General features: G+C 41.8%; 2 protein-coding genes across 6 annotated transcripts in view; both read left to right on the top strand.

The window, feature by feature from the left end:
• The first annotated feature begins 24 nt into the window (after nt 1-24).
• Nucleotides 25-15,421, top strand: ORC1 (origin recognition complex subunit 1). 4 transcript variants are annotated; one of them, XM_027648851.1, is made up of 18 exons: nt 129-194; nt 883-987; nt 1,384-1,511; nt 2,701-2,870; nt 3,073-3,433; nt 4,068-4,365; nt 5,179-5,283; nt 5,630-5,822; nt 6,679-6,785; nt 7,429-7,530; nt 7,968-8,139; nt 10,316-10,423; nt 11,173-11,322; nt 12,515-12,634; nt 12,857-12,946; nt 14,071-14,237; nt 14,470-14,557; nt 15,105-15,421. In XM_027648851.1, the coding sequence occupies exons 2-18, from the start codon at nt 899-901 to the stop codon at nt 15,297-15,299; spliced, it is 2,643 nt and encodes an 880-aa protein (XP_027504652.1). In that variant the 5' UTR covers nt 129-194; nt 883-898; the 3' UTR covers nt 15,300-15,421. The 4 variants fall into 4 exon arrangements, with proteins under 4 accessions (XP_027504653.1, XP_027504654.1, XP_027504652.1 ...); XM_027648850.1 differs by lacking the exon at nt 129-194 and adding an exon at nt 464-665; XM_027648852.1 differs by lacking the exons at nt 129-194; nt 12,857-12,946 and adding an exon at nt 25-64 and having other exon boundaries at nt 15,105-15,420.
• A 557-nt stretch (nt 15,422-15,978) lies between these two features.
• The window catches only part of CC2D1B (coiled-coil and C2 domain containing 1B), a 28,547-nt gene continuing 23,479 nt past the window's right edge, over nt 15,979-21,046 (top strand). The window contains exons 1-3 of one of the 2 annotated variants that reach the window (XM_027648953.1): nt 15,979-16,022; nt 16,366-16,470; nt 19,097-19,238. In XM_027648953.1, the coding sequence (XP_027504754.1) occupies nt 16,405-16,470; nt 19,097-19,238 (208 nt within the window). In that variant the 5' untranslated portion in view covers nt 15,979-16,022; nt 16,366-16,404. Of the gene's footprint in view, nt 16,023-16,291; nt 16,471-19,096; nt 19,239-21,046 lie in introns of those variants that run through there. The other variant, XM_027648954.1, reaches the window with a different exon arrangement.

The raw sequence follows: 21,046 nt of genomic DNA, 5'->3' as shown, positions 1-21,046 counted from the left end.
AGCTTCCCTCGCCTGTGGCGCGAAGTTCCATCGCGGCGCTGGCGGGAGTTGCGGAAGGACTGCGGTGAGTTGGGGCTGTGAGGGGACAGAGGGGGGACAGGGAGGGGACGCGTGTCCCGTGTGGGTCACCGCGCACCGCGATGGGCTGCCTGGGGAACGTGGGGAGTCTCCTTCGCTGGAGATATCCCAGACAGGTCTGAACGCAGTCCTGTGCAACGTGCTCTGGGATGACCCTGCTGAAGCAGGGAGGGACCGGATGAGTGACTGTGGTCCCTTCCAGCCTTACCCGTTCTGCGAGGGGTTTCTGGCGGGTTTGGGGGTCTGTGCGGGCGGTGGGCGGGTTGGGGGCTCTGTGGTGGTGGCGAAGCCTCTCGGTGTCCGAGCCTGCGGACACTGTCCCCTGTGCCGCCATGCGCCGCCCGCCGCGGGGCACAGTGTCCCCCTGAGACAGCGCTGCCCGCGCTCCGAACCGACGGGCTGGGGCGGGCGGGGGGTGATCGGCACCGAGGGCTCTGCCCTGAGTTTCCAAGGAAAATTCTTGCTTAGAAAACAGGAATTAAACAAACCAAACCAACCCGATCGCAGTGAGGTGTGGAAAACAAGCGAGGTTCAGTCTCCGGAGGGCGCAGCCCGCCCCGCCATGGCGGCGGGGGAATTAATTAGGAGTTGAGTAAAAATTCACTACTAAATATCTTTCTTTTTTCCTTCTCCCTCGGGGAGAGGTGTCTGGAGGCTGTGGGGAAGGTGGTCTTCTCTGAGCGAACCACCACGTTCTTCCTACACACCAAAAGAGTTCGTGGTATTTCTATGTATCTTTCCATCTTGCCTTCTTTTCCTTTTAATTAATAAATTTTTTAAGAAGTGTTTGCTTATTTCTTTTAGCTTTTCCTTGGGAATCATGAACACCCGGCAGCAAAGCAAACTTATCTACTCCTGGTATGGGAAACCCATGAGCTCAGACAGAAAGCTGAGGACCTCCCAGTACAAGTAAATAACATTTCTTTCTGTCTTGCTCAGGGAAACTTAATCAATGAATGTTTCCTTACCTTTCTGACCTCGTTTAGGTTAAAGTGGCAGGCAGTGAGAATATGAGTAAGGTTTTGAGCAGTTTGTTGTAACACTGTACATATATAACAAAAACATTGTTCCAAAGCTCTTGAATTATAAATTGTATAATGCATAACCAAAAGCATTTAACTAAATCTGTAAATAAGTGTTAGCTGTCTAGTTGAAATATGTATGAAAGCTAATCAGGGAACTAAACTGTAAGCTTTTCAAGAAAGGTTATAACTAGCTGTAGAGTTGACTGGCCATCAGGTTTAATGATGTGTGAATTAGGAAGAGTATGAAATTCTGTTAATCTGCCTGTCTATCCCTTTCTAGGGGCATCATTATTACCTCAGAAAGCAGCAGAACAGAAACGTGTATACAGCTTGGGGACTTTATTCTAGTAGAAGGGGTGAATGCAGATCGGCCTTATGTAGCACAACTCCTGGATTTATATGAAGATGGTAAGAGAAATAACAATTTACTTTCTATCTGAGAAATGTTAAAATGTTTTAAAGTGACCTTTTCATGGGGATGTAGTTAGCGTTAACACTGTATCACTGGCCTAATTTATTAAGAAAATTAAGCTTTGGTAATTGCTGCATCTGTATTCACATACTCTCCAAATATTTGGCACCGATGGCTAATTTAGGCTAAGTTTGATACCTAAATGCAGAGTTTAAGGACATTATATTTTTACAGTCTTTTTGCTTAGTTGTTTAATTTAAAAGAAATGGTCCTGGAGGAAGACAGTGTGAGTTCATGCTTTATTTAGAGATTGGAGAATTCAAATGGAGCAAGAGCATTGCAGCCCTGAAAGTTGCATCTTATTAGACGTCAGGCAATTTAACAAAAAAGTACAGGGCTGAGCAAATGGGGTTTGTTGCTTCTGTCCCTTCTAGAACTACTTGTTTATTCCTAGATATGAAGAGATACATCATGGGAGGTGATTGATACAAAGACTATGTCTGAGTCTGAATGGGGAGCTCCTCATTGGCTATGTCTGATTTCTTTGAACAGCTTTTGTTCTTTTTGTGCCATCATAATAATACTTTGAGGTTTTCTAATTTTCTTTACCTTTTTAAAAACATAATACATATCACCCCAGCTTATTTATTTACTAAAAGATATTTATTGTAACATAACTGAAGATTCTTTTCATACTGGCACAAAACACATGGAACTTCCTTGAAAACAAGGTTTTTCTTTTGTTATATATCTTTGACAAGGTACTGGTTTGTTGAGCAGTGAAAAAAATGTGTCTGGCCTCTAAAAGTACAATGGCACTACAAATAACATTCTGAAATGTCTCAGTTCTCCTTTTATGGCAGTGTTTTAATTAGTGGGGTTTGAGGAGATGACATCTATGCAAATAAGAAACCTCTTCATTTGTGATAGTGAATCGGTGGTCTGGAGCTGGTCTCCAGGTATTTTGTGGTTGAGACCCTACATAAGTGTTGTCTTGGTCCTTAAAAGTCTCAACTCAAACATTGAGTTAGCTTAGAAAATGGGAATTGCAATCTCTTACAGGATGCTTTCTCACCAGGGAGGATTTCTATGCTTGATGGCATTTTGGCTGAAGTCATTAAGGTCTAGCCCTAACTACTGACAATAAAATTCTTCACATTCACTGACTTCTTCTCGTTGTTCCAGGTGCTCAGCACAAACGTGCAGTTGTGCAGTGGTTCTGTCATATTGGAGAGATACCTCAGAATAAAAGGAAACTGCTTAAAAGAGAGATTTCTCCCCAAGAGGTGTTTTTTGACCAAGTTCTTGGCTATGACACTGATATAGATGCACAGACCATCATTAAAAGCATCATGGTATGTACTGCAACCCCTCTGCACAGAGAGGGAAGAGAGAAACAGGAACAGTCCTGTAGTGCAATAAACTTATGCTGGTGTAAATGTAGGTTGAAGGTGTTGCTTTTTATAATGAAGGATTGCATGAGTTAAAATAAGATCTGTGAATAGAAACTAGCTGAATGTTAATGTGTGTGTGCTTTGGTATTTTCTGTTTTTGCAGGTAATACCACTACATCCAGGGGAGGAACTACCTATTGCATTAAACAAGGAACAAACTTTCTACGTAAAACAGTCTTGGGATGGGAAATGCTTTAAGGCTTTGTCCCCAGACACATTCTCTAAGCTGAAAGCCAAGAAGAAAAAAGGCAGCACCCTGGACTCGTCAGAACCATTTATTCCTTCAGACATCCTTACACCCCTGAAAAAAGAGACAGAGAATGTTGTTCGTAGTGCCACAAAACCAAAAAATGCTGAGTCCAAACATTCTGTTTCCAAGTCCTCCCTCGCTAAGGAGAGGCAATCACAGAGAGCGGCCAATGACATCAAAACTCCGACAGCAAGGAAGAAGCTGGAGTTAAGCAGTATGTATATGGCAATATTCCCTCCATTTGGTAGTTCTGAATGTAGCATGTTCTGTGCCTCTCCATTTTAGGTGGTTTAAACAGTGGTAACATTCAACATCAGTATTTTTAGCTGCCTCGTTCGGTCTTTGGAATCAGCCCAAGCCTTTTGGGCACATCAGTTGTTTGTCTTGTCTGTTATTTCAAGCAACTTTACTGTGTGTATCCAACTGCTGTTGCAAATGTTTTATTTGTAACTGATAACTCTAAATTAAAGTGCTTGTTGACTGAAGTGCCCAACTTGGCCTCAGAACGTCTCCCTTTCTTTAATCTTCTGCCTAATGGTGCACTAAAATGTTTCCATTGGGCTGGTTGAATGAGCACATTTGATCCTGTGTGACATGCAGTATTTTCAACATGGAACCTCAGTAAAGTTGTAAGTGATGGAGGTGAGTTAGAAAACAACAAATGTGTCTGTCTTCTATTTAGTAATTTTTTATGGGAAGTGCATGCCTTCTACTGATCCAGTTCCTTGTTCCTGGAGTGAAATGCCCATCTCCTTCAAATAAGAGCCAGTTGTACCACGTCTTCTGAAAGTTAACCAAACCAGCCGTAATGAAGCCTGACAAAAGTTCATTTTGCTCTTGATTTCCAGGTCCCATAAGACCTAAAGGCAGGCTCCTGGGAAGTGAAGTTTTGGACCTTTTGGATGATGACCGTGATGCCATAGCACCATTAGAATCAGCAGCTACTAAAAGAAAAGTGACTTTCACAAGTGATATTTTAGGCTCACCACCAAAGATCCCTTGCAGCAATGATAAATCCAAGTCAGTATCTGACACTGCAGAGCCCTGTCAGAGGTTCGGTGACACAATTCGACTGTCCCCCTACCCCAAGGCCAAAGACTTCAGTGAGAAAGCCAAGAACCTTCCCATGGAAGATGACATCATATCGTAAGTGAGAGCCCTTTTATCATTATTTGTCTATGGGATTTCCATTTGCGTGTAGTTCTCTTAAAATACATTTATGAAAGACTTCCAGAGATAAGTAGTTTTCTTTCCTCCTTTCCAAGAGTAAAGGTGCTGATGCCACAATGGAATTAGCATTTCTTTTTTTTGTCTGTTACAATATAGCATAAAAATGTTTACCTTTCATTGATAAGGTAATGGCGTTTCAGCTGTATTTACAGATCTAAAAAAAATCTCCAAGAACTGTCAACAAATAATTAGAGCATCTGGAATTCATCTCATCGTGTCCTTTGAACTAATAGGAAAGTTTTGTACTAGCAGTAAAATATTTCAGTGGTAGGGAGGAGAAGCACCCAAGAAGACAACCAAGGCATATCAAAACACAAGGAGAAAAATATATTCATAAGGGCAGATCAAAGAGGGGCCCAGAGGAAATAGTTTTTGTCTTCTCTTTCTGTTAAAAAAGAATAGGCAAAAACCCCACCTCTAAACCAAATAAAACCACAACTGTTTTGAACCCCTGTCCCTTCAGTTTGGCAGTGCTATATTTGCCAAGTATAGCAAATATTTTTAGGTGGTTTTTTTTTTTTCTTGGCGAAGACATATTGAAGAGACAGTGCAAGGGGGGGGAAATTGTGCTGCCAGCGTCCATACCATAGCCAATCTGTAAATGACAAATAAGAATTCATGCTGGATTGGCAGCCATAACAATTGAGCCTGAAGTTTGAAAGGCCTTCTGTGTGTCTTTACAAGTGTGATGCAAAGAAATACAAACAGCTTTGTGTTCTTTCTTTCCAGTTTAGTTGGACATCAGAAACCAGGCACTCAGAGCCCTGTGCTGACCCCTCGCTCTCGCAGAACGTGTGCACAGAGAACAAGTGCTCTCATTGCACAGCACATCAGGTAAGCTTTGCATCCATGATACCTTATTCAGATGGCCTTATCCAGAAGCCTTGAGAGTTTGTCTGGTGTAACATTGAAATGCACACGGTTCCAGGAGTGCAGCTTAATTGCAGCGTGAGTAAATACTGTCTTATCTTCAGAAGCATAAAGCTGACTCATGGTGTTCTTCAGAAAACTGACTTCCTCTAAACCTCCAGCTGTTAAATAGCCATGGAAAATTAGCAGCTCAAGTGAAAAACACGTTGGTTTGCTGATTATGAGAACTGCAGAAAAAGCTGAAAAGGTACCAGTGATGCTTTGTAGTGTTTAGATTTGTATGTATTTTTTTATTTTCTGTTTATTACAGTGTGTTGAACCAGGAAGATGATCTGTCCAGCTCTGACAGTTCTTACTCTTCAAGTAGCGAGCAAGAGGAGGAGGAGGAGGAGGATGTGCCCTGTACACCAGAAAAGAAAACTAAATCAAGCAGAATATTCAGCACCCCAAAATCTTCTAGCAAGTCTTCAGTTCACACTCCTGCAAAGACCCCAAAGAAAACTGTAAGGTTCCATCTGAAAGAGCTATTTTTATTATTTCTGAGCCAGTTAATTGAATGCTTGATGCCTGTGTACCACAGTTAAGTATCTGAACCCCTTAGCTTTTAATGAAGCATTATCTGGATTAATTTAATCTTTGATATAAGTAGGTTATGCAAGTGTATAAACCACTTGCATGTTGTGACAATGTTGATTAAAAAACTGGGTAAATGGAAAATATTGGCTTGGATGCTCTGCAGCATCGTGGCCTCACCAAAGAGCATGATCAGCAGTTTCTTGTAGTGTCCTGGCTACTGATGGAGATGGGATCCCAGACTACAGAAATCTTAGACCTGGCTCATTAAGGCTGTATTTAGCACCTTAGCCAAGTGCTGAATACTGATTAGTGTCAATGGCTCATTTTTACTCTGTGTCTAATGAAAATGAATGTCTAACACAGAAAACCTAGTGTAACTAGGTTGCAAGCACAGCAAAGAAGAATAATTAAGATACTGTATGGCTTTTTTCTGAACAGTGGAGTTCAGATAGATCAGTTTCTATTTGCTTGCTCTCTCTTAAGATCGGGATCACTTTGTAACACAGTGCTTCTGAAAAGCATTAACTACTTAAAATTCTTGAGACAGTTACAAGGTGTAGTTGCTTTGTCACCACCCCCTTTCAAGTCTCTTAGGAAGAAAACACCATAAGGCTTGTTTGGCAATTCCCTTTGTAAAGGCTGTTTCTCTGTCCATCTTGTGCTCTGGCATCCCCGGGTAGTTTGTGCATAAGTAATGTTTGGGAAACTTGTATGAATCATTAGTCTCCCACAGAAATTGCTGCATGTAGGAAATCTGTTTGAGGTTGTAATTCTCCTTTACAGTCTTTACCAGGAACACCCAAGACTCCCCGGAATGCCACTCCCGAAATTCCCAGGCGCAGCCATGCAGCACAGAAACCTGCCAGTGTACTGGAAGAAGCCAGATTAAGGTAACTTGTGCTCAGGGGAGGAAATCATCTTTATTTGTGTTAGGTATGCACAGCAGTAGCTATGCTGAGGTAGGGGATGTCATCTTTTCCATATTGAATAAGATTGATAAAAATGCATGATATGAGAAGAGCCCTTATTAATTTACAACACAATATTAGATTTACAAATACTAGTCGTATTTACAATACTACTTTTACAATCTCAGATGATTTTAACCTGTCTTATCAGCTTTAGATTGTAAAGGTACACTATTTGTCTCTTCTTTGTGTCTGAAAAAGCTTTACAGGTATCACTGTAGATCTTGACATTGGAGGGGAAAAAAAGGCATTAGAGATTGACCATATCTTTCAAACTAGGTTTTAAACTCAGTTTTCTATAAGCAGTCTGCCCTGTTTTATCCTCTGCACCGACTTACAAATAGTTTGTGAATTAAAACAGCTAGATCCTTATTGCTGCATAAATTAAAAGCATATAGAGAGACCTGGCTGTTTCTTTTGAGATACCTGACGTTGACTGTCAGGCTGTTCAGACTTGAGAATGTAAAAGAGATTTGAAAAACTCCACATCTGGCTGTTTGTTATGTCAGTGGGCCCTTCAGGTGGAACTGCCATTTTAATTTTCTTTTTCTTTTTTAATCAAAAGGCTGCATGTTTCTGCTGTCCCAGAATCTCTGCCTTGCCGTGAGGAAGAATTCCAGGATATCTATAACTTTGTGGAAAGCAAACTCATTGATGGTACAGGAGGGTGAGTTTGGGAGACTGTAACCAACCTACCTATGGCATAAAAGCAGTCAGACAATGCACACTACGAGTTATTGTTGTTTAAATTGAATTTTCCTGGTATTTTTCTTCCTTAAGAAGAAACAGAAATAATGTGGGCTTCTTTATTGCACAATTAAAGGCCAAAATACAATTAGTCAATTTTATATGTCTGGGGAACCATTTATTTTTTTTAAAAGAGGTAAATTACATTTATAAAGTATTTTAGATCGTTAATTGCTTCAGGAATAATAAAAATCCTCATGATCCTCCAGTCTGTTACATGTTCCAGTTTGCTGAAATATAGAGAATTGCCTGAAGTGACAGAGGAGTACTCAAGACTCATGTCAGAGGCCAGGAACTCCAGCTCATTCATCACAAGAGTGTTACCATTTTGCTCAGACTGCTGTTCTCCTGCTGTAGGTGCATGTACATTTCTGGAGTGCCTGGAACAGGTAAAACTGCAACTGTTCATGAAGTGATTCGCTGCCTTCAGCAAGCTGCAGAAAATGATGAACTGCCACCCTTCCAGTTGGTGGAGATCAACGGCATGAAGCTGACAGACCCTCACCAAGCTTATGTGCAGATCCTAGAGGTGAGTAAAGCCTTGTCAGGGGCTCTCTGGTTTGAAAGAAGAGATTTTATACCTTACCATTAGATCCTCGATGTGTTCCAGTATCGAGGCACTTATCAATATTTCCAAGTCCCTCTGAGAGACTATTTTTATCTTAGAACAGGTTAGAAAATAATTGACTTAAAGCCTTGGCCAACTTCTTGAACTGTTTTGCTTTCTGCTGCATAAGGGTAGTGGCTGGGAAGTAGCCTGCTTTATTACATCCAGTCAGGTTTAAGAAAAATCTAAACCAGCTTGTTTTTATAAATTTTCCCATTTTGTAATTTTTTCTTCACATGTGTGCTTAAACAGCCACTGGGATGACAACTCTGAAAGTCAGTGTAGCAGTAGAATAATTATTAAGGGGGTCATTATGGTTAATTGGTCTGTCATAATGGCAATTCAACTACAGAAGGACTGTCTGTCAACAAAAGTGTGTTTCTGATATCCATAACAAACCAGTCTGCAGTGTCCAACTGGGACTACCAAATGTGCTTATGTTACATGGGTGTGAATTAACTTTCTGAGGCCTGGATTAAGATCACCCAATAGGCATTAGACAGTAACTGCTCAAGAGCTCTGTCAGTCTAAGCTAACTTAAAGCAAGTGACCTGGAAATGAAATCATTTCCTGCAGCATCTATTCCATTTTCATATAAGTTTCTGCTCCATTTAAGTTTGATATCTTTCTGAGCAGGTAGTGGCATACAGTGTTGTAATATCCCTCTTCTCATAGCTGGGAGTTAAATTACCATATTTGCATCCTTTCCTCAAGCCAGCATAGACAGTGTCTTGCAGAGGGATTTATTGAGGCCAGGTCACTGTGTTTCTTCAGCACAGTGAAAGGCTTCCTGACAATTACCTTATGTCATGGTAATGTTAATGTATTTTAACATTCTTTGTTCCTATCTCATTCAGCATAAGATTTTAAAATTAATAAGGAATAGGCATTTGGAAGTGAAAGCTGTTGCCCCCCATGGGTCCTGAGCTCTAAGCAAGCCCAGTTAAATATCCCTCAGGGGAGTCCATAGTCATATGAACCACTTATTTATCCTGTGCCTTTGCCTCAGCTCTTATCCAAGTACCCTGGCCAAGAGCCAGGCTGCTGCTGCTTTTGCTTTATCTCTTGCTGCAGGTCAGTCTTGAGCTCCAGTTTGCTGATGTTTCTTTGCATGACTAAAACAAATCCTGGAGTGTTCCCTCCTGCAGTTGCCTCACTGTCAGATGGAAATGTAGAGAGAAGGTACAGGCACAGGAAGCCCTTGACAGATGATAGAGATAAGGTTAAAGGCGGGGTGTAGTTCCACCACAACAAACAGAACTCTTTTTGGTGTATTGGATACAGAGTTCCAGAGCTGTAGATCAGGATTCTCTGGGATCCAACTGCTTTGTATGACAGATTCAGACCATCCTGATTGAATTGGAAGCATCATTCAAGTACAGATTATACATTACTGTCATGCTCTGACCTGTTTAATAATTATGAAATCTCAGGTCAGTTGATACAGGATTCTAGAAAAGAAATACAATTTTCAAATGCAATCTCCATTTTGCTTTATGGAGACTGAACTCTGATGAATAATTTATTCAGCATATACAGTGTAATTTTGAAATGTCATGCTTTAATTTCTGGATATCTTTGGACCTGCAAGGGAAGAGGTCAGCTCATCTGTTCTGCCACATAGATTGTTGCAGAAGGTATTGAAGGGGTTTTTTTTAGCTTAGAGTGGAATAAGTTTAGTTCTAGATCCTGGTGATGATTCATGAGTAATTTAATGGGAGTTCAAGATTACTGAAGTCAAGCAATTCTTGTCAGCTGACTTAAGTTTTCAGTGGGTGTGTGTGTTCAGAGACACCCTTGAGATATGCTGGGTTTGGAGTTCTCTGAGGCTGGGTTCAGGATTTCTTAATGATTTGAAGACAAATTCCAGAAAATTCCAATGGTGTTTCTTTTTAGCTATGTATTGTTTTCTTTCTGTTCTCCTTCATGGACAGTTCTTGGTAGACCTGAGTGTCTTATGAGCCACTTTTTCTGTTTTTTACACCCCAGTGGAAAAAAAATTCCAGATGCTTGGGGTTGATTGTTAGAGAAAGGTAAAACTGAATAGGAAATAAATGTTGGTGTGATTAAACTTCAACATTGTTTGCTCCTTGTCCAGTTACTGACAGGTCAGAAGGTGACAGCAACCCATGCTGCAGTACTGTTGGCAAAACTGTTCAATACACCTGGGCCCAAGAGGAAAACCACAGTGCTCATAGTGGATGAGGTGAGACAAAAAATCCTGTGTTTTCTTCCCTTGAAATATCGTAAGAAAGGAGTTTTTGGAGGATGGAAAGAAGACAAATTAGGCATGTTTTGAGTGTATCATATCTCAAAGGAACAGACTTAGGAGAGAGAACACACAAGTTCCTCTTACCCAGTGAAATTCAGCTTCCTAAAAAGGCTAAGTATCCTTTTGCCATATTGTTCTCTGCCTTGGATTTCACATCGGTTTTGTGTTTTGTTTTGATCCAAGACATGGAATGAGTAGTTATGTCAAGTTCTAAATACCACAGAATTCTGCTGTATTTTGTCTGGAAGCTGCTCATTTTCCAGTGAGAAAACTCTACAGTGAAATCAGTCATATCCAGTTTCGAAATGCCTCAAATAATAATCAAATGCACTCTTATTTATGCTGTAAGCTAATTCAGATTCTCACATGCAGGGTCTTTTGAAACTTGTCAGATGTAGTATTAGTGTCACAGCAGTGTTTAAAAACTCCAGCTGTTTAATCATTCTGCTGTGGTTAATGCTATTCAAGCATCTATAGGACTGTGCTTTTCCAAAAGAGATTAGAGCCCTAATTCAGAAAATGCAGCCCTAATAGTAAAAGGAGAAAGGAAACACAACACAAGCAGCTTGTTCAGGATCATATGAGAAGTGGCAGAGTTAGTTCTGTCAACTTCCCCTCCCCGTCAGGTGTTGTAAATAAAGCCATTCCTTTCCAGTCTGATTGTTCTTGTTGTGTCTCTGCAGCTTGATCTGCTGTGGACCCGCAAACAGAACGTGATGTACAACTTGTTTGACTGGCCCACCCAAAAGCACTCCAAGTTAATCATCCTGGCCATTGCCAACACCATGGACCTACCAGAGAGGATCATGATGAACAGAGTCGCCAGCAGGCTGGTATGTCCCAGCAATTCTGTTCCTATGCCCTAAAATGAGAACAGGTTAAATACTGGATGCAATCAAAAGTAATCCAGGACAAAGGTAGGATTGGTTATATCAGAGGGTGAACAATGGTTTTTATAATTCCCTCTTCAGAGGGCTGATAATGAACACGTAAATCTTGGCAAGGTAAGTTTAGGAGCCTTGCTTAATGAGATGTTATGCTCTGTAAGTACACTGTGTAAGAATGAATTAATACTGATGTCTTTTTAAATATATAAAGATCTGGATAATCAAATGCTGTGCTTCATGGTTAAGCTGCTTACTCTAGAGCTCTGGTTTTCCTGGCTCTTTCCCCTTTAATTCCAGGCACCTAGTTACTTCTGTGTTTGCCATCATCAGCTGGTGGATCTTGTTGGATCCCATTGGACAGAAAGTTGGGTGCACTCTGCACTTGTGTTGAATATGTTTTCCTGGGTAATTTCTTCATCACTGTTCTGAGGAGTGATTTGCAAAACAGTGCTCTGTGCCTCCATCCTTCTGTGACTCCAAAATAGCTCCCCGGAGTGTGAATTGCTAAACCCACTTCAGATCAGCTGAGTCCACAGAGTCACAAGGGAGAAGAATTTTGCATAAGAAATACAAGGCCTCCTGCAGAATATGAAGGGCAGTGCACCATCTGAAACACAGATTTGTCCTCATCTAAGAGCAGTTCTTATTAGCTTGAGCCATAAGAGGATTTTTAATTCTTGGCTGAAGAATTGCTAACATGAAGTCAATAGTGAGACTGTATACACTCAGACAGATTTGCTAAAGGAGAGATGAATATTTTTTCACAGCTGCTGCTGCTACAGTATTAAAAAATAACGTGTAAAGAGTTGTAATCAAAATAGTTTTGTACTGGGGGGGGTGTGATTTGTTTAAAAGTTTTATAAGAGAAATTTGAATTCTAATAGCAGCTGCACTTGCTCCTTGGGCCTTTCAGTAGGGATGTCCAGCCAGTGGTCCTCACTGAGTCACACTTTTGTGGATTTGTACGTTCGTTTCACAAGTATGATTGATTACAGCACATCACTTGGAGGGAAAAGATATGAAAAACTGATTGCTCTTACCAGAGAAAGTAAGACTTAACCATACAGGCCATGCTTGAGCAGTTGGGAGTTTTCCAGCACTGCAAACGCTTCTCCCTGTGTTGTGTCATTTACTTTAGGGCCTCACCAGAATGGCCTTCCAGCCCTACACCTACAAACAGTTACAGCACATTATTTCATCCAGACTGAAGGATGTGAAGGCATTTGAAGAGGATGCAATTCAGCTGGTTTCCAGAAAGGTGAGCACAGATCAAATATAAGTTCTTCATTTTGCTCTTGGTAAAGAGTGGGAGGGCAGAGGAGAGAGTTTTGTAACAGTAGTTGAGCTTGGTTCTGTGGTTGTTTCCTGTATGGGAGACAAGTGGGGCACAAGTAGCAGATCATACATTATTCAGGGCACTTTCTCAGAAAACATTGCTAAAGCAGTGTCCTTGTTTTTCCCACCCACTTTGTGAAGGCAGCAGTACATTCCAAGAGCTGGAGGCATGACAGCAAGAGTCGTGATAATGCATAGTGATAAGATGTCAGATTTCTCCAGTGTTTGGCATAATGTGAGTCATTGGATCTTCTTGAAAAAATAGTATGCCAGTGGCAGTGGAAATATCCATGTTAATCTTCCTTCTCAAGATGCTTAATGCCTTTCATAATAGATAGTACCTGTTCTGTTTGCAAGTCTTAATACTCAGTTGTACAAAAAAATAAATAATGCATTGAGGATCAGTAGCTTCTCAAATTGAGATGTGGGCATTGTTAATGTGGTGTGTCAGCAACCATATATTAAATTAATCTATTAAAATTGTCAGAACATCCAACATCATGGTAGGATAAAAAATCCCTAATAATAAATGTGTCAGAAGTAAATATGTTTCGTTAGGAAGGAACCACCTTTTTGTAGGAATAATAGCAATGATATAGACTGAATAATTGCAGTGTTTTTTCTAGTATGATTTTTCTTCAGAAAACCTAGGAATGTAACTTACAATTAGATTTTCTAAAGGGTTTCTCATTCTTAGCTCTAGCTGAGTTCTAGGGCTGTTTGTTACCAGCATCTACTGTGAAAACTAGGCCAATAGTATATCTAGTGAATCTTCATAGCTTTATTAAAATTATAAAGCACAAGTGAAAGGAAGTATTTTGTTTCAGAAATTTCAGACACCTAAATATTTTCAGGCACTCGTAAATGTAAAATTCACTATCACTATATTTCTTTGAGACCTAATAAAATTATTAGTGTACTCTTAATATTATAATGAATGTGGAAAAACTGGGGAGGTTTTTGGTGTTATGCCCCCAGACATGAACCTGGATTGTGGTAAGGATCTTTATTGGTAATTAAATTGGTATCTCTGAAAACTTTTGGTGTTGAAGTGAATTTCTCACCTTTAATTTTTTTTTTTCTTTAACTTCTGACTTCTGTAGTTTGAGAAAAAAAGTTTAGCCTTGAATTTGTGATGCCCAGATCAGGGTGGGGGTGTGATGCCCAGATGAGGCTGTTGGTTTTGGTCAATAAGATGGTTATTTAGAATCTGGGATTGTAGTAACGCAGCTCAGAGTGACAACTGCTCTCCTGTTGGGCTCTCAGGGTGGTTGGGTTTTGTTTGGCTACTGATTCTTGCTGAACTCTTTTGTGAACTTGAGGGAAGTTTTGCTCCAAAGCTGTCCCGTGTCCTTCCAGGTCGCGGCGCTGTCGGGTGACGCCCGGCGCTGCCTCGATATCTGCAGGAGGGCCACAGAGATCTGCGAGTTTGCCGAGCCAAAGAGAAGCCCTGAGGTGGTTGGGATGGCCCATGTCACCGAGGCCATAGATGAAATGTTCTCATCACCATATATAAATGCAATCAGGTACAACTCTCAGAGGAACTGCCTTGCTTTGTGTCTCTTTCACTGCGCTGTTTATTCAAAAACATCTCTTGTGGCGCCAGAGTTGCAGGCTGGAATAAAATGGCTGAAATAAACTGGGGTAGAAAAACAACCTGCATTTAAATATGTAGTTACCAAGCAGTTTCCCTTCCTGATGTTTCTCAAGTTCTAAACTTCACAAGCTGATTTTTGTCTGTTTGGTTTTTCCATTCAGGAATGCCTCATTGCACGAGCAAATCTTTTTGAAAGCTATTTTAGCAGAGTTTCGCAGGGCAGGAGTTGAAGAGGCAACAGTTCAACAGGTATGTTCGTGCTTCAGAGTATTCTTATTTTTTCTCTTAAAAAGAGAGGGGCGCTGTCAAAATTATCAGACAAAAGTGTAAATATTTAAATACTTGGGGTTTTATTCCTAAAATTTGATGGAAGACAATATGATGGCAAGGTAATTTGGGGCATGGCTGCCCAGGCCAGGTGTAGAGCCTAATTTAATGCTACCACCTGGGGTTTTTACTCCTCAAAAAGCTTCAGTGTGCACAGTCCAGGGGAGAAGAGGCAGTAGCAGATAAATGATCTAATTAAAAAATAGCAGAAAAGGTAGGTTGCTATATGTTCTGATTTTTGGCGGTATTAAAAAGGAAACCATAGCTTGGAATTGTTGCTTCCAGCACAAACTGTTAGGACTTTGTCAAGGAACAGCAGCGTGTGCATTTCATGTGAACAGGCTGGAGCCAGTTTTATCTCCCCTGCCATCGATGTGGAGGGAAGGAAGCAGCTCCTCTTTATCACCTGGGTGTACTCGGTTGCAGCAGGATGTAAACATGACCTGTGTCCTTTTCTCTTTTTTCACAGGTGTACCACCAGCACATGGCTCTGTGCAGGATTGAAGGGATGCAGAGGCCCACCGTGTCAGAAATGATGGCCATTTGCTCCAGACTCGGTGCCTCCAGGCTCCTGCTCTTGGAGGCCAGCAATAAATACCTTCACATGCGGGTGCGACTGAACCTCAGCCAGGACGATGTCATGTATGCACTCAGGGAGGAATAGGGCAAAAGAGATTTTATCCCTTTTACTGTGTGTAAAGGTTTTAGATATTGCCTATTTTTATTTTTTTAAACTGTCCATAAAATGGAAATAGCTAAATGTATTTTTATTAAAATGCTTTGCCAAAATGTTTGATGGTATAAAGCACTCCTTTTAATAATAAAACATGAATTTCAAAGCATTTTAAATGCTCCAACCTCCTTTGTTTTTAAAAATATTTTTACGTGCTGGTAGCTGGGTCCCCTTTCACCTGAGGTGTATGAGCTTGAAATGGGTTTCTTGAAATGGATTGCCTGAATCCCCTTTCTTTGTCAAGACTTGCGTTGTCTTTGGCTTGGTGGTTTCTGTAGCTTTTCCTCGGTGACTTTTATACTCGACATTGTTAAAATGTCCTTAAACTTTCATTATTTGGCATAATTGAGGGGAACTCCCAGTCTGCCCTCCGGGCTGAATGGTTGAGTGGCGGAGACTGTTTTGCTAGTAAGAACGTAAAAATGCCGCAAGAAACGTGTCCTTCAGGTAACCAGCTCTTTTTATTGATTAATATCAAGGATTTCCTCAAAGGCGTCCCCTCGGGTAGCGCAGGTTGGCGATGCGGATACTTGGGACACAGCGCGGCCGCCAGGCTCGGGAACAGCCGCCTGAGCCCGCCCGCCCTCAGCCGGCCCCGCCCCTCGGCGCAGCCGCGGAGCCGCCGGGGCCGCGCCGGGCGGGAGCGGAGCCGAGGTGAGCCGGGCCCGGCTGTCCCCGTGCGGCCCCTCCGCCGTCCTTTCCCCAGCCCATCGCCCCGCCGGCCCCTCCCTGCGCCGGGCCGGGAGCGCTCCCAGCCCACCCCGCTGGGACCGGGGGTCCCGGCGTGCTGCCCGCCCGGGCCGGGCGGAGCGCGGGGTGCGGCCGGGCCGGGCTCCCCGCGCCCTGGGGAGCGCGATCCGCGGGACCGCCCCCGCTCCTTCCCTCTCCCTGTGTGGGGGTGCCGGTGGGAGCTGCGGGACCGCGCTGCCTGCCCTCGTCCGGCCCGCGGTGCTCTGGGACAGGCAGGGTACTGACTTTGGGTTTGGTGTGCTCTCAGTCCCTCAGAGAGACAGCCCTGTGAAATTCATGAACCAACATGCTTGGCAGAAGACCTAAAAAGAGCCCGCAGGCAAAGGGCCAGGGAGCTGCAGTTGCGAAGCAGGTAAGGAGGGCAGAGGGCCAGGGAGATGTGCTTGCAGAGCAGGTAGGGAAACCTCCTGCTCCCGCTGCTCCTCAGGGTAGGCTGGTTCAGAGCTCTTGCTGCTTTTCTCCTGCTGGAATCTCCCATGCCTTAATCAAACTGCAGGATCATGAAAAAAATTAAAACTGTGCGGTGCCTGTTTTCCTGCTTTCTCCTCTAACGCATTCTTCTTAAAGTAAATAGCTGATATGCAGCAGAGGGAAGCCACATGTTGTAATGCTGTAATCTTTGCATGAGACCTCATGACTCATGCTTACAGTATTTTCTTAGCCCAGCTACTTTGAGGTTTAATAATAACTTTAGTAGCTCTGGGAAGGCTTTCCTTACATCTCTAAGAAAGCAGAAATAAGAAAACCAGAATATCAAGCAACAACTTCAGGAGCATACATGGGGGAACAATAAGTTGCTAACCAGAGACAGTTAATTTTAATTTCCCTGTGTACGGTCATTTTTTTCTTGCAACAGATAGGCTGATAAGCCTATACCCCTTCCCTGTAGCTAAAAGTGAGCTTAGATGTTTCTGTGTGTTGGTTTTTTTTTTCATACTATTTACCTTTGGATATGGTTTCAGAAGCCCTGTGGAGAGAAACAGGATTTAGTCTGGGCTGGCAGGTGTGAGAAATCAGGCAACGGTTTTAAAAATTTGAAATATAACCAGGACAAAATTCTGTGTAGAATAGTAAAGAAAACCGGAGTATAGTTAGAGGTAAAGAATATGTTACAACCAGAATGGAACTTCAGAAACCTTCAAAGGTAGAATAGAGGCAAGTAACAGGTGGAATGACTGGGGAGATATATGTATATATGTACGTATATGTGTATATATATATATATACACACAGTGTGCCTTACAGCATGATGACTTTTTCTTGAAACAAATGGCTTGTTCACTTTCAAATTAACTCAGTTTAATCTGGTTCTGTGCTATGTAGTGTATCAGTTGCAAGTTTTTTGTAACTTTTTTTTTCTGTTGTATTAAACATTTCTTTAACATTATTAATTTAATTGGAAAATGTGCTTTACTGAATGAATTGAGAGAACTGGAGCTGGTGCTGCTGGATTCTGGTTTTGGCTTAATTTGTCACTACACTGGGTTCACTTTGTACACTTGCAGTGTGGTAATGAACAGATCAGATGTGCTCCTGCTCCATTTTGCACGTTGAACTTGAATCTTTAGATCACCATTATAAATATTCCCTTATTTAAATCTTGCCCTGACCTTCTTTCCATTCTATCCCAGACTGCAAATACATTAGTTTTGTTCTGTGGCAGGAGATGGATAAGGCAGAGGGTGCCTGGTTGATCTGCCTGGTGCCTTATGGAGTGGCACGGGCAGGACTGGGGCTAGTAAACGAGTTGCTGATGATTTTGAGTGCTGTTGCTGTAATCTCTGTTTCTCAGCTATGCTTCACATTCTCCTTTGAGATTATAAAAGAGTTCGGGGAGGGACACAAAATATTTCAGGGCAGTAGCCACCAGCACCTCAATTTCTACAGGGTTAAAAGAAAAAGTTATTGCACATACTAGTTTATAAACTGAGACAGCTTCAGCTTCTTGCAGCACTTCAGATCCTTGAGACAGGAGGAGATTGTTAACTCTTCATAATAATGAGAACTGATGTTTTTTTCTGTGCTGGAGAGAAGCTCAAGTGCTGCCTCCTTGGCCCTGTGGGGATCAATAAGCCAACAGGGGCTTGTGCTTTGGAAGTCTGAGGAAAGCCGCTCCACCTACCTCATAGGATGAATCTAACTCAGTTAATTCATGTTTATAAAAAAGCTTAGCATACTTCAACTAAAATGTTTTTTCCTGGGGCAGTTAGTACCTTAACCAGCAATATAAAAATTGCGATAAACTGACATTTTAGCAGAATGTCTTTTAGTCTCAGACATCAAGATGTTTCTCTGATGTCCTATGGCATGTTTTGTGCAACTGAGCACTAACCCCCGCTGTCAGGTTGTGTTTGCTGTTGTTAATATACTCCCTGAGATGTTATCCCTGAGCTGATGATCTGTCCAGCCGGGTGGTGCAGTGTGGGCACTGCTGGGTTTTAAAGGCTGTGTTTCCCTGTGTGTGCACGTGCTTCCCGTGTGTTCATGATTTAGAAACCGAGCTAACAAGGAGTACAGAACAGTTCTGTATTTAGAAAGCTTCTTCAAGAGATAAGGGTGAAGTCTCTGCAGTGCCCACATGTCAGACCTGTTGTGTGTGAACAATGAGTGAATATTTTTTAGCTTAGCTGTCACAGGCACTGCCCTGAACTTCCCTGATGGTATCTGCTTTATGAGGCTCAGTAAAACAAACAGCATTTTATTTTACCTTGTTCTGCCAGACTGTTGAATAGGTTTGATTTTTAAGAAATCATAGTTTGTGTAGAGTATTTGTGGCTTATTAAGACTTAAGTACTTTGCATCCGTTGTAAGTGCCTGGTTATAGAAGTGGTATGATGGGGCTGTAAAAAAAAAAAAAGAGCAGAATAAAGAATGCATGAAAATGTCTAAATAATCCATGCAGTGTAATGTTTTTGGGTGTCATCTTTGTTCTGACTACAGGTTTTTTTCACTCTGTTGTTCTTTTCCCTTGGCTCCAGCTGGGGCTGTTTGTAGAGTTCAATCCTGAGGAGATGCTGTTGGGAGCAGAGGAAGGTGGGGATGATGGGGACCTGGAAGCAGAACTGGCTGCTCTCACAGGAGCACCAGTAAAAGAAGGGAAATCAAAACCAAAGGGGAAAAGTAAGTTAAAATATTTTATTTATTGCAACCTGAATAATTTATTAAAGTTACCTTTAATAAATTTATCCAAGTTATTATTTATCTAAAGAATCTTTAGGTTTATCTAAAATGTTTTCTGTCACTGGTAGAAGCTGAAATTGCAACTACCCTTTCCTTTACTTTGAAAGATTTAAGTTGTTACTCCACAAAAAGGGTAAGAGGATTTTTTTCCCATGCTCTTGTAGATGTAGGAAAAAGATCTCTGAGGGCCAGCCAATTTAGTGACTAAATTAAGACATATGCTTATTTAGCATATGAAGTCCTAAAAAGGTGTAGTAGGCACTGGATGATTTCTAAAGGGAAATTGGAAGGTGGGTTGTTTGTCGTCTGGTTGTTCTTCTGGTTTTGTTTAAAGAATGAATTTACTGAATGATCATTATGTTTTTAGTTGCTTGGAGTCTGTAACCAAAATTGAATCCCATTTTCAAGAGGGAAATTCTGGAACGGATGGAATTGTTGGGAGAATCCTGTACCTTGTGTTGGGAAAATTCTGTAGCTTGTGTTGTGCAGGAGGTTAGTGTGTCTCTTGGAATGGATCGTTACCATTCCTAATATTTTAAGGATCTGTTAAGTTTGTCTGATAGTGTTTGCATGCAGCTATGCAGTGTTTCTCAGGATTGCTGGAGTCTACTGTAAATCAAGGCTGCTGCTGAGAGGGACACTAGTGAGCATGCTCTGCCTCTGAGCAGATCCGTGTTTGTGGATAAACATTGGTGAGCTGGCTCTGGAAACCAATCTATGAAAATAAACTTTTGTTGTGCTGGGCTTTCAGCTGGATCAGGTCCTTGGTCTGGTTTGCTCCCTGCCTGTTTGAGCTGCAAGGGAGGGGTGGCAGCAAGTGGTTGAGGTGGGACAAGGAAAATGGGACCTAGCCTGGATTCCAGGTGTGTGAGGTGCTGGAAAGAAGGGTTAGGGCACCTACAGCCTTATTTGCAGCTCTGCAGTAATTTGCCTGTAATGCCACACAGAGCAGCAGGGAAATGAAGGATTTTTAAATATTTAGAAATAGTGACTCTATAAACACCATAGTTGATGAGAGACAGAGGAGGTGTTTCTGTCTAAAACTAAATTCTGAATAATTTCCACTTCTCCAGATTAACTCTTAGAGCTAGTAAGCACAACTGTACAAAAAGCACAATAGCAGAATTTTGGCCATTGGACACAGGTTACTCGTGGCTAAAACATACATGTTTTGAGGGTGAACCTGCATCAGGAGCTCTTGAATTGTTGTCAGCTTTTCAAATGCTGACTTCCTTCTCGCCCTGATCATGTCACTTACTGTGTTTTTTCAGTCTCTTTATTCTGAAGAGGAAAATGAAACTTCAGACAGTGCAAAATTAATGTTTACTGTGCTTTTTAAATGTATGTGTTATGGCTCATAAAATGATTTTCCAGAATAATTTGCAGCTACTCTTTTCCTGGTAGCATTGGAAGTGTATAGATTAGAAGCTTGTGGAAGATTGACAACTGGACAACTGGCACTGGGGACTCAGGAGAGCTGGTACATTGTAGTGGTGAGGGCAGGATGGAGAGGAAAAAGGAGGGGATACAGTAGGGACAGGGGAGAAACAGATCCTGTCTGAAAAAGGACAGAAGAAAGGGATGCAGTACAACACAGACTGGTGCTCAGTTCTTGTCTGAGCACAAGGTGCAGTAATTCCCTCCTGGATTTACATCCTAGAGCTCTGATGGGGGTGGGGAAGTGATCTCCTCCTCCAGCTTGAACATGCAGGCAGCAAAAGCTGTACCATTGCATCATCTTCAGCACA

The sequence above is a fragment of the Corapipo altera genome, unplaced genomic scaffold, assembly GCF_003945725.1.
Source record: "Corapipo altera isolate COAL_440 unplaced genomic scaffold, ASM394572v1 112, whole genome shotgun sequence".
NCBI classification, from domain to species: domain Eukaryota; kingdom Metazoa; phylum Chordata; class Aves; order Passeriformes; family Pipridae; genus Corapipo; species Corapipo altera.
This window is presented reverse-complemented; position numbering and strand designations above follow the sequence as displayed.

Coding starts and splice junctions, on each gene's coding strand:
- ORC1 (XM_027648851.1), top strand. CDS start 899: ATGAACACCCGGCAGCAAAGCAAACTTATCTACTCCTGGTATGGGAAA. Junction 12,947..14,070: donor TCTCCAGTGTTTGGCATAAT/GTGAGTCATTGG, acceptor GTGTCCTTCCAG/GTCGCGGCGCTGTCGGGTGA. Junction 14,238..14,469: donor CCATATATAAATGCAATCAG/GTACAACTCTCA, acceptor TTTTCCATTCAG/GAATGCCTCATTGCACGAGC.